Source organism: Ixodes scapularis, unplaced genomic scaffold (assembly GCF_016920785.2).
Source record: "Ixodes scapularis isolate PalLabHiFi unplaced genomic scaffold, ASM1692078v2 PGA_scaffold3__209_contigs__length_174095766, whole genome shotgun sequence".
Lineage (NCBI taxonomy): Eukaryota > Metazoa > Arthropoda > Arachnida > Ixodida > Ixodidae > Ixodes > Ixodes scapularis.
The window spans coordinates 45,880,079-45,893,204 of NW_024609868.1; the positions used below are offsets into that span (position 1 = coordinate 45,880,079).

At 45.2% G+C, this 13,126-nt stretch overlaps 1 protein-coding gene across 2 annotated transcripts in view; it reads right to left on the reverse strand.

Moving 5' to 3' along the window:
* The window catches only part of LOC8051061 (ATP-binding cassette sub-family A member 2), a 111,426-nt gene that overhangs the window by 69,219 nt on the left and 29,081 nt on the right, over positions 1 to 13,126 (reverse strand). For both annotated transcript variants that reach the window (XM_029967819.4, XM_042292415.1), the window contains exons 17-19: positions 12,431 to 12,545; positions 2,640 to 2,830; positions 391 to 541 (exon numbers count right to left, since the gene is read on the reverse strand). In XM_029967819.4, the coding sequence (XP_029823679.3) occupies positions 391 to 541; positions 2,640 to 2,830; positions 12,431 to 12,545 (457 nt within the window). The remainder of the gene's footprint in view (positions 1 to 390; positions 542 to 2,639; positions 2,831 to 12,430; positions 12,546 to 13,126) is intronic.

Consider the following 13,126-nt stretch of genomic DNA (forward strand, 5'->3'; position numbering starts at 1 on the left):
TAATGATGACGATAAATGAGTTTTAGCTACGGTGACTAGGGATGCTGTGAAAGAAATATTTGTATGAATTTCCTTCTCTTCCTTAAAACATTAAGATTGGCCTATGTTCAACAAGTAAATATGGCACACTAACTGCAGTGAAACCGACAAAACTGCTTTTGCTGGTATGGTTATGAGAGTACCTTTTCCAGCTGACGCTCCCATGATTTGAGCAATGGCCAGCACAACCCTGATAAGTCTAACAGCTAAAGTCAGACCAATCATTAAAATCAGGTACCTTTTCATCAAAGTAAAAGACGCCTGTCAGTGCAGCGTTCCTTCATATAGACAACAATTAGCACCAGCCATTAAATATGAAAGGAACACCATCAATGAGCCAGTACTACTCACAGCAAGGCTCTTTAGCCAGGCGGGGATGTTGTTGTGTGCCGCCTCTTCGCGCACAGCAATGTACATGTAGGGTACGTAGGTGAGAAAGTACACGATGCCAGCACAGGCAGCTGCCAGCTTGGCCTTTGAGTACAGCACGCTCACCAGAAACCTTCAAGGGAAAACCATGAAAGCATAAGCCCACAGAAAACAAGCTAGGCATGTGCAAATAGTGGATTTTGAGTTCAAAGCGAAGAGTGGTTTTGGACGAATAGTTTCTCCAAGCCTTCCCTGCCATGCACCTTGCTAAACGAAAATTCAGCTGAGCTTGTGAAGGTTGTTCCCAACCTTCCACCTCTCCACTTCTAAGCTCACTTAAGAGTGGGAGAGGGGAAAATTGAAAACGTGGCGAGGAGGGTTTTCACCCTAGTTGAAAAATATTTTGTAGGTCAGCCTTTAATAAGGTTTAGTTAAATGAAACTGAACCTGAATTAAAGTGTGGCTTCTTTGGGAGTAAATATTACACCCTGAAAACCACAGTTTGGGTGGCTTTTAGTGTTGTGTGAATATTCGAATAATAGGCTATTATATATTTACTTTGAGGTCAACTGCGATATTCATACTTTTCGAAGCGTTGATCGCGGCGGGTTAGCCTTGTTGAGTGCGCTTCTCATCGAGCAACAGTGCACTGCGGGGAAGCAATACCCGCGGAGCTCAAGGGCACCTGGAGTATTACTTTCCCACAGTGCACAGGTGCTCGGTGAGAAGCGCACTGAGCGGAGCTAATCCAGAGCCATATATAGAAAGAGTTTGGCCATCCATTGGCGAGTATAGGAGGCAAACGAGGAGGCACCATTGGCTGAGAGCGGGCTTGGCATGTTCCAGTGCGTCTTCACAGATTCAAATGTGGCCAGCCAGAAGTCGCAAATAATACCCGGTGGTGGTTGCAAGAAACAAAATTAATAAGTGCGTCAGAGTGACTCTCAGTGACTAAAAATATGGTGCACAAGATTTTTTGATCACGGTCTTGCAAATATCAAAATCTAGGATAACGACTGACGTGATGCGTACGCCAGGTGCTGAGGGCAGGGAAAACGCCGTCCGAGTGGTCAGACTTTGACCGAGCAAAAGAGAGTTTAAGCGGCACATTAAATTCTTATATCTTTTAGCATGATCGTAATCGAGATATCAGGTAAACTATATTCTCAACCATGAAGAGTTACTTCATTTAACTCTTATGCACTTATTAAAAGCGTTTCTCGCTACCACTACTAGGGGATTATTTTCAGCTTCTGGTTGGCCAAGAGAGCATGTCAAGCCTTCTATGTGCATCTTGTGCATGCCCAAGCTCTGCCTGCTCCTCCCATTGACCAAACTCACTCTATAGACGGCTCTGGGCTAACCCGCTGCAATTGTGTAAGAGTTACGTTAGCAGCAATGTCCTGACAACCCACATTCATCATTCATGCTTTTTTTTTTTCATATCTAAAATAGAAGAAAGAATATTTGCATATATCAAGTAGATTTATAAATCCCCTCAATTGGGATAGCTGCGACAAATCTGTCATTTACATGCCTCAGTTCATATATTAAAATTAACTTGACAACCGGGGGGGGTGCGGGGGGGGGGGGGGGGTGCTCATTTTGTTTCAGCATCTTGGGTGTTGATGAGCTGGGATAAGCTACCGGCTAATCCGGCCCCAAGATGCAGCAACAAAACGAGTCCCCCCACCCTCAAGATAACATTGGGAGAGGAGAAAATGGGAAGGGTGGAAAGGAAGATGTTCACCCTGGTTGAAAATTGTTTTGCAGGTCGGCCTTTAACTTAACTTAGCAAACAATGTTCTATATTGCCATCAGGTAAATAGCAAGTATGACCACTACAGTTCTTCTTAAAAATATATGCAGAAGGAAAAAATAGCCATACTGCTCGTTCCCTTTTAAATAAAAAAGAACTGGAAATTGAACCAGCTGTACCGATTCATGATTTTATGAAATTAAATCCCCCCTATAACGAGGTAAAAGGGAAGGGCTAGTGGTCGGTCTGTGTATTGTTGCCCTTGAGAAAATCTCTCTGTAGTTATTTTAAATGAAAAAGAACAGGTCAGTTTTAAGTAAGCGCTTGTTTACGGCGTGTAATAACTCAGCAATGATTGTGACAGCACAGCAATCCTCACTCAGTCTACTTCCCAAATATCCAAAAAGATAAAATAATGTACAGAAATGTGATTTTGCTCATTGCCCCACGGTAGGGTTTTGGGAGAACTCACGAAAAGGTGATGTTGGCCACCACAAATGTCTCAAGAACGAGGAAGAAAATTAACGGGTTGCTGTAGGTTAGGACGCGGCCATATTTGAGTACGGCGGTGAGGACAGCCGCCGTGATGGTCATTTGAATGAAGCTGGTTATGAACCAGGCAAGCCAGTGGACTGCATTGTTGAGGCCCATCGTTTTCATCACCTGGAAAAGAAGGATATAGATTACACGAGTGGACAAGTTCATCGGCCCTGTCAACTGCACATTACTACTTGGTGCTTTCATCTCAATTCAGGCACGGTTGTGGGGTCAAACTTTTAATTTTCGCACAAAAAATAAATGTTTTGGAAGCTTGGCGGATTGCTTGTTTTCGGGTTATTGACTGTCGAGGTGGCCGAGGCGAAAACTGACGTTCCTCCCACCGGTCCGGGATTGCCATGGTTCACCGCTCTCCATTTTCTCATTTCTCAAAATGAAGCATGAGTATTCTTTTGTGGCACACTCATAGATTTTACTAGGCTTAAGGAATTGAAAAAAATATATTTTTACAATAACTTTTTCAAAAATTTCAAAATTAGTTCTTCATTTTTAGCAAAGTGTGGCAAGTTTTTACATGTGACCTGTAGGATATTTCATTGACCTGGAAATCACAAGAAAGCTCTAATCTTGCTCTTTTTTGTGAATACAAATTCAATATTTGATGTATGAAATGAAATTTTATACATTATTTGAATGACCAAACATTTAGAAAATCTACGAAATTCAAAATTGATTTTCTCAAAAACCCTAATTTTTATTTCCTTCTATTTTATTAGCAGCAAGGTATGATTATAGCTTATCAGCAAAGAGAAACAGAAAATAGTATTTTGTTTGTATGACAGTAATTAAAGCTTGAATCCTGCAAATTGTTTGTTGTGACAGTGTCCTTGGATAGGAAGTGGGCAAGCCGGTGGCAGACGCCTATTGTTTGTTGTGACAGTGTGCTTGGATAGGAAGTGGGCAAGCCGGTGGCAGACGCCTATTGTTTGTTGTGACAGTGTCCTTGGATAGGAAGTGGGCAAGCCGGTAGCAGATGCCTATTGTTTGTTGTGACAGTGTCCTTGGATAGGAAGTGGGTAAGCCGGTAGCAGATGCCTATTGTTTGTTGTGACAGTGTCCTTGGATAGGAAGTGGGCAAGCCGGTAGCAGATGCCTATTGTTTGTTGTGACAGTGTCCTTGGATAGGAAGTGGGCAAGCCGGTAGCAGATGCCTATTGTTTGTTGTGACAGTGTGCTTGGATAGGAAGTGGGCAAGCCGGTGGCAGACACCTATTGTTTGTTGTGACAGTGTCCTCGGATAGGAAGTGGGCAAGCCGGTAGCAGATGCCTATTGTTTGTTGTGACAGTGTCCTTGGATAGGAAGTGGGCAAGCCGGTAGCAGATGCCTATTGTTTGTTGTGACAGTGTCCTTGGATAGGAAGTGGGTAAGCCGGTAGCAGATGCCTATTGTTTGTTGTGACAGTGTGCTTGGATAGGAAGTGGGCAAGCCGGTAGCAGATGCCTATTGTTTGTTGTGACAGTGTCCTTGGATAGGAAGTGGGCAAGCCGGTGGCAGATGTCTATTGTTTGTTGTGACAGTGTCCTTGGATAGGAAGTGGGCAAGCCGGTGGAAGACGCCTATTGTTTGTTGTGACAGTGTCCTTGGATAGGAAGTGGGCAAGCCGGTGGCAGACGCCTATTGTTTGTTGTGACAGTGTGCTTGGATAGGAAGTGGGCAAGCCGGTGGCAGACACCTATTGTTTGTTGTGACAGTGTCCTTGGATAGGAAGTGGGCAAGCCGGTAGCAGATGCCTATTGTTTGTTGTGACCGTGTCCTTGGATAGGAAGTGGGTAAGCCGGTAGCAGATGCCTATTGTTTGTTGTGACAGTGTCCTTGGATAGGAAGTGGGCAAGCCGGTAGCAGATGCCTATTGTTTGTTGTGACAGTGTCCTTGGATAGGAAGTGGGCAAGCCGGTAGCAGATGCCTATTGTTTGTTGTGACAGTGTGCTTGGATAGGAAGTGGGCAAGCCGGTGGCACACCTATTGTTTGTTGTGACAGTGTCCTTGGATAGGAAGTGGGCAAGCCGGTAGCAGATGCCTATTGTTTGTTGTGACAGTGTCCTTGGATAGGAAGTGGGCAAGCCGGTAGCAGATGCCTATTGTTTGTTGTGACAGTGTCCTTGGATAGGAAGTGGGTAAGCCGGTAGCAGATGCCTATTGTTTGTTGTGACAGTGTGCTTGGATAGGAAGTGGGCAAGCCGGTGGCAGACACCTATTGTTTGTTGTGACAGTGTCCTTGGATAGGAAGTGGGCAAGCCAGTAGCAGATGCCTATTGTTTGTTGTGACAGTGTCCTTGGATAGGAAGTGGGCAAGCCAGTAGCAGATGCCTATTGTTTGTTGTGACAGTGTCCTTGGATAGGAAGTGGGTAAGCCGGTGGCAGTCGCCTATTGTTTGTTGTGACAGTGTCCTTGGATAGGAAGTGGGCAAGCCGGTGGCAGACGCCTATTGTTTGTTGTGACAGTGTGCTTGGATAGGAAGTGGGCAAGCCAGTGGCAGACGCCTATTGTTTGTTGTGACAGTGTCCTTGAATAGGAAGTGGGCAAGCCGGTGGCAGATGCCTATTGTTTGTTGTGACAGTGTCCTTGGATAGGAAGTGGGTAAGCCGGTGGCAGATGCCTATTGTTTGTTGTGACAGTGTCCTTGGATAGGAAGTGGGAAAGCCGGTGGCAGTCGCCTATTGTTTGTTGTGACAGTGTCCTTGGATAGGAAGTGGGCAAGCCAGATGCAGACGCCTATTGTTTGTTGTGACAGTGTCCTTGGATAGGAAGTGGGCAAGCCGGTGGCAGTCGCCTATTGTTTGTTGTGACAGTGTCCTTGGATAGGAAGTGGGCAAGCCGGTGGCAGACGCCTATTGTTTGTTGTAACAGTGTCCTTGGATAGGAAGTGGGCAAGCCGGTGGCAGTCACCTATTGTTTGTTGTGACAGTGTCCTTGGATAGGAAGTGGGCAAGCCGGTGGCAGACGCCTATTGTTTGTTGTGACAGTGTCCTTGGATAGGAAGTGGGCAAGCCAGTGGCAGTCGCCTATTGTTTGTTGTGACGGTGTCCTTGGATAGGAAGTGGGCAAGCCAGTGGCAGACGCCTATTGTTTGTTGTGACAGTGTCCTTGGATAGGAAGTGGGCAAACCGGTGGCAGACGCCTATTGTTTGTTGTGAGAGTGTCCTTGGATAGGAAGTGATCAAGTTGGCGGCAGACGCATATTGTTTGTTGTGACAGTGTCCTTGGATAGGAAGTGGGCAAGCCGGTGGCAGACGCCTATTGTTTGTTGTGACAGTGTCCTTGGATAGGAAGTGGGCAAGCCGGTGGCAGACGCCTATTGTTTGTTGTGACAGTGTCCTTGGATAGGAAGTGGGCAAGCCGGTGGCAGACGCCTATTGTTTGTTGTGACAGTGTCCTTGGATAGGAAGTGGGCAAGCCGGTGGCAGTCGCCTATTGTTTGTTGTGACAGTGTCCTTGGATAGGAAGTGGGCAAGCCGGAGGCAGACACCTATTGTTTGTTGTGACAGTGTCCTTGGATAGGAAGTGGGCAAGCCGGTGGCAGACGCCTATTGTTTGTTGTGACAGTGTCCTTGGATAGGAAGTGGGCAAGCCGGTGACAGACGCCTATTGTTTGTTGTGACAGTGTCCTTGGATAGGAAGTGGGCAAGCCGGTGGCAGTCGCCTATTGTTTGTTGTGACAGTGTACTTGGATAGGAAGTGGGCAAGCCGGTGGCAGACGCCTATTGTTTGTTGTGACAGTGTCCTTGGATAGGAAGTGGGCAAGCCGGTGGCAGTCACCTATTGTTTGTTGTGACAGTGTCCTTGGATAGGAAGTGGGCAAGCCGGTGGCAGACGCCTATTGTTTGTTGTGACAGTGTCCTTAAATAGGAAGTGGGCAAGCCGGTGGCAGTCGCCTATTGTTTGTTGTGACAGTGTCCTTGGATAGGAAGTGGGCAAGCCGGTGGCAGACGCCTATTGTTTGTTGTGACAGTGTGCTTGGATAGGAAGTGGGCAAGCCGGTGGCAGACGCCTATTGTTTGTTGTGACAGTGTCCTTGGATAGGAAGTGGGCAAGCCGGTAGCAGACGCCTATTGTTTGTTGTGACAGTGTCCTTGGATAGGAAGTGGGTAAGCCGGTAGCAGATGCCTATTGTTTGTTGTGACAGTGTCCTTGGATAGGAAGTGGGCAAGCCGGTGGCAGTCGCCTATTGCTTGCCGTAACCTAGCGGTAGCTGACGCAGATTCGTCAGGAAGTAATGGCAATGAATAGCACAGTGGACAGTGTCCCTGTCGTAAGGCGGTTACGAATCCAGAAAGCTTCTTCGGTGGATTACGACAAGGTTTTAGGCGGTTACGAATCCGAATCCGGAAAGCTTCTTCGTGGTGCCCACGTGGTGAAGGGAAAACTCCTTCACGAATCTGGCCTTGTGTATGACGTGAAGAAGGTCCGTATCAATGAAAACTGTATGTCCTGGCGTGCTGGACTTCGCAGGCGAAATTGAGCACGCCCACAAAAAACGTCAAGCTTCACGTAAGTACATAAGAGTTTTCTCAGGTGGCATTGAGTGGACTCTGCTAAAGATGTATGTTTTTTGCTTTCTAAATGAGCTTGACAACAACCAGCTGATTGATTTCATTCCGATCCCCCACTCCCAGCACTACTTTCTCCCTATAGGCTGATGGAAACATCCAGGGGTGGGTGTAGATTGGGTGAGCGACCTCATTCCGGTTCCCGTTGCTGGTGAAGTTTCTGCTGCATATTTTAGTTTGCTGTAGGTGTCTATGTTGTTCCATCGTCGCTAGAAAACGTTAATTATACAATTCGTCAGCGGCTTAACGCAAAACGTGAACTGCAAGGTGAGAAATGTCGCTTACTTCCATCGATGGACAAGTTTCACCCAGGTCGCGCAGCGCTCCGCCTCGTACGGCTTCAAAGGGAAGCCATAAGGCTTTGTATGTGCGCGTTCTTGTATGTCCTGTTGTAGCCGACCACGCAAAAATTGTTGTAGCTTTTTGGTGCCAAATAGCGATCTCAGACATTACAGCGCTATCCCGCTACTGCCGCTGCAACGCACAGCCGACGCAGAGACTGGCAGAAGCTTCCTGGCTTCACAATGAAATGGACCCGTGCGTTACTAGGAGTGCCCTGGACCGGAGCTTGAATTAGGTCTGCCCGGTTCCTAAAAATGCTATTCTGGCCAACACTGTGCCATATAGTACAGTTAATCACATAATATTCATTCTTTCACAACCATGTACCTTAAAAATAAGTGAAAGTGTGTGTAATGCAGAATAAAAAAAGAGTATTTTACTCAGCGACAAAGCTTACCGTTTTATAATGCACATCTGACAAGGTCTAAGCTTAAATTCCAGTCATATAAACAAAATACAATATATTATATTTATAATGTCTAATAAAGCACTATTATGACTTGCTACTAATAAAATCTAAACAAATAAAAATAAGGCTTTTAAAAACATTGATTTCGAATTGGGTAGATTTTCTAAATGTTCATTCATTCAAATGTATGCAACATATTTAATTTTTTAGGTATAACATTGAATTTGTATTTATTGAAGAGAGTTAGATTTGAGCCCTCAGGTGATGTTAAGATCAATGTAATATCCTACATATCTCACTAAAAAAACTTGTCAAACTTTTCTATGACAATGACACTATGACAATTTTTGAAAAAATTTTCCAAAATATAAAATATTTTATATTCCTTAAGTTTAATTAAATCTATTTCAAGTGTTACAAAAGAATCGTAGTGCTTTATTTTGAAAAAAGAAAAAATAGCGAGCGGTCAAACATGTAATCCTCGACTATTGTCAGAAATGTCGGTTTTCGCCTCGGCCACTTTAATGATCAATAAGTCGAAAACCAAAAATTGACTGCATCTCCACGTGGTGAATGATGTTGATTGGGGCGAAGCTCTGGTGGTGCTTGTCTGCGTAGACGCTGAGCCGCAGCATGCCGAGCCTTTCGTTCGTTTTCATCCATTTCAGAAAGAAAATCTGTGGTATGGAACATGGTTATTTACGCATTTGAGCATTTGACTGCAGCGCCCTCTCATCTATAAACGTTGAGCCAATGCATACAAAGTTTAACGCGATTATATACGTATTTGACAGCAGCGCCCTCTCCTGTATAGACGTTGAGCCGACAGCACGCAGACGCGTGCTGTCGGCGCGGAGGCGAGCAATGTAATTTGATGAAGGTCCGAAAATTTCTTAACCCATCTGCTGCACGAGGGAAAAAAAAGGCGACGCGGACATGAGGTTCAACAGCTCAAGCTGTTGAATGTGACTGCCTACTTCAGTGTCGTAAAAAAGCACCTTAGCCTGAGTGTTCATTAGTGTGGTGAAGCCTCAGTAGATTGTTTCTTTCCATCACGTGTTTGAAAGCCCGTTTACTCCACAACACACGGTCGCGTGCTTTCAATTTTTTGGATAAGGAGGAATCACGGAAAAACGTTTTGATTTCTCACCTGTCTCTAATCACATTCAAAGTGACGACTGCTTGGTAACTGATAAGCGGTTTCTTGATAAGAATGTAGAACAGTGGACTGAGGTCGACAGACGAAGCGTTTCACTGGAGGGGACACCAATGTTGCAGTCAAGTGAATGGGAAGGTTCAATAGCTGCTTTCCTTGAGTTTGGTTGTGCTCGATTAGCTTCAAGTTAATTTGAGCCACTAACGCCGGCCGGTGCGTTGGCTATTCATCTTGGCGGCTTTTCGCCGAAAAAGACCACATTGAAGGAGTTGGGCTAATTTCGCAATTAATTAATTCAGAAAACTTGCTCGCTGCATATAATTAATGAGGGAAATTATCTGCTTTCAAAAGGTGGGGGACGCGTCTCGCAAAGTTGGAAGCTGTCACGTCATTAGGATCTATCGCGCCCCTCCAATATTTATATTATAACCCCTGTCGAAGCAAGCAGCAATATCCGTCTACATTGCTAAGGTTGACCGGCCACAAAAAATACTCATTTTATCCGTTCAGGATTCGAAGTCAAGTTCAATGCAGAGAGGTCTGAGTGAATCTCCAATGAAGACTCTCCTCAGTTTGTCCACATTTGTCTCCGTTCAACCGGCTAAAACCATTTGGCTAAGTTTAAGTAGTATCTCTCTGTCTGTCAAATATACTTTTATTCAGCAGCTCACCTAATAATTAGTTAACTAAGTTCATATTTCAACCCGAAGAATATACTAATATCGCTTTAGGGGACATAGTACGTAATATAATACATAATCCGCATATTCGTCAAAATGACTTCTCGATTGCTACTAAACCTTGGCTACTAAAACTTGAATTGAAATATGAGTATCAGCTGCTTAGTGAAGTGCCAGGGAGTTGACATACTCCTTGGCTCAAGAAGCGCTTGCTAATTTTCGTAATTTTCCTGCAGCCTGTGTTCTTGACCAAGCACACGACTGGAGCTGTTTCTTGAAACGCGGACTGGCACAAAAGCTCAATTTCGCGGACAGATAAGTCGCTTGGTCGAGGCATGCGAGTTAGCTAAAAATTACTCTCGGTGGAACAATTTTGTAGCCCTCGCCGCTTTTCTTAGATGATCAAAACTAATTAGAGTCTATTACCGTTTCTCCTAAGCCCATAGCTTCGGTTTTGATCGAAGTCTCCTAAATGAAAGTTTGACATGAAAAGAAAAAAAAAAACACCGGCAAAACAAAACTATGCTCGGCAAGTTTATGTGCACCGGCTACACTTAACTGTCTCAGTTCAAATACCCATAAAATTGGGCATTCAACAAAAGAAAATTTGTTAAATTGAATGCGCCACCCATTCAGGTGGCCCGGCCGAGCCGACGCGACCTGGACTCAGCCGCCATGTTTGTTTGGTGGAGGCGCCCCCTATAGGTCGCTGGAGTCGCAAATAGGAGATTGAGGGTGTTTACTAAAATTCGCTTAGATCTGCAAGGTTGAGGAAAGTGGCCGGCCCAAGTCGCATATTCGAGAAGTTTCTTATGCAGGAGAAAGTGCACCCGCGACCCAAAGATGAAAGATCGCTAACTGCTTCGCGCACGTCAGATTTTCACTCAGAAGCATGCTTGCTGACCCGGCACACGATTTCCACAGCTACAACGATCCCTACACGACTGTGTGAAAACATGTTGGCAAAGCCACCGAGGATAACTTTGATTTGTTTGCGCTTGTCGATGTGGACATTCCCATTGTTTCTCCTGCCATGGATGCTGCAATCGTAGATCGCAGCATCTGTGGCAAGAGCAACAACATGCCACGTGCCTCTCTGAGACGAAGCAACGTCAGAGAGGCACCTCGGAAAACGCCGACGACTGCAGACGCAAAACATCCTATGGCTGCTTCAAAACAAGGATGAGTGCAGCGGCGGGGACAGTCTTCTTGTGATGCCTGGGGCAGCTCGAGGAGAACTGATGCTTGGATGAAATTATAGGCAAACTACACCTAATTATTTTTTTACTCGCTGCCGTGATATGCCTTGAAAGGTGCCGTGATATGCCTTGGCCATGTTCATAAACCTTGGTTATGTTCATAACCAAGGTTTGTTTGATTAAATATACAGTCAGAGTGTTCCCCAGTGTTCCTGTCTACTTTCAAGGCTGCTGGCACTGTTTTTTGGTTTTATCGCCTTTATCTAATTATTGCTTATATCGAATTTTTTTGCCGTCCCATTCACTTCGTTATAACGAGGGATTACTGTAAAACAATTGGGGGATCGCTGGCCGTGTGTGTAAACGCACCACAGCTGGGATCACGTAGAGCGAAAGTTTGCCCTGCAGAACCCCGAGATCCTGGGTTCAACCTCCAACCCTGCTCGTCTTGATCTGGATGAGCATCGTACAGGCTTGCAGTTGTGTATCACTACTGCATGATGCACGTTAAAGACCTCAGGATGGTGGTACTGCACTGGCAAAATTTCTCATCTACACCAGCGACACAAGATGCCCGCTGAGGCTGACTATCTTTTCGCTGTCTAAACAAACACACAACACAATTTATTTACTCATTTACTAATATAACGATTAGACGAAGGAACGGAAAAAGAAAGGAATGCTGCAAGTTTAGTTAAAGACATTCAGTCACGCCACTTATGAACGAAAGCTCAAAACAAGGACAGGTTCATCAATGTTATGTTAAACAAAAAATTGGCTGCACGTCTGGCCATTCTGACAAGCATGTTTAAAGGTGGGTGGTGCCTAGAACAGGATGACCCTCAGTCTTTCAGCGTCTGGGGTGGGTGGTGCTCTTTGTTCAGGTGGTGCCTAGGGCCCGGTTTTGTGTGGAAACACATTATGTCACACCTTTGTCTCTTTGTGACGCTGCATGCACTTCCCTTCAGCACCTCCCGGATACAGAACCTTTGCACTGAATATTCTGGGTCACCAAAAGAAGAGGATCACGCTTTCCTGCCCTTTGTACTCCTCCTCGTTCCCCGTGCTTTTTCTACACCACCTGTTTCTGCCCCTCTTTCTTGCCCTTTCCACCCCACTCCACTCTGCATGCTTTCCCACACCACCTGCTTCTGCTCCTCCCATTCCTGGATCCGTAGTTCAGTCAGCAGCACGCTCATCTTACACACCGGTGACCGGGATTCAATCCCTGGCACCACTTGCTGTTTTCTTCAAGATCGTTTAGCAATTACGGACTGACAAGCCTACATATTTCGTGTTTATGTGACTCCCGAGGTTGTTTGGCCCTATAAAGCTACTGCCTTAAAAAGCTCTTGAGCCAGTTACTCACTTCTTTGAGCCTCTTCTCTTTTTCGTAAACAACGTTCTGGACCAGCATTGCCACGGAGTAGACCCAAGATATAGCCATGCATAGTGGCATGACATGCTCAATCATGAAGAGAAACCTGCATGGGAGATACCATCAACACAAATCAGGTAAATTTGTTTTTGCAGAATGTGAAGTTAACACTGCAAGAAACACAGAATACCTCGTGAATCTTACTTTATATTTCAAAGAATCAGGCACAGCACTATAATCTATTCACCTGAAGTGCAAGCAAAGCTGATGCTGCAAGCATGAGCATGCTGTCTTGGATGGTGCTTTCACTTTACGAGCATGCATACATAGCAAACTCGCTCAAAGCATTGTGTTCGCTCTTGAAGCTACTCCTTCGCACAAAGCTATAGAGACATGAAGCATAGTTCCCTCGTGTGGCTTAGCATCATTAAAAAAATATCAGATAAAGCACACAGTGATTCCTACACATCCCATTAGCAATTAATGCAAATTATGTGCACCTTCCAATTGCCCTGCTTGAATTATGTTACTAATTACTTTTCAATCAATGAGAGTGGTTCATTATGATATGATCTATTAGCTCTTTCTCGTGCGAGTTAAGACGTAGTGGTGCCAGTGTGCTAAGAGCCCCCAACAACTTTCGGTTTTGAACTAGGCGGCGGGTTTCGCAGCATTTGCAAACTCAAA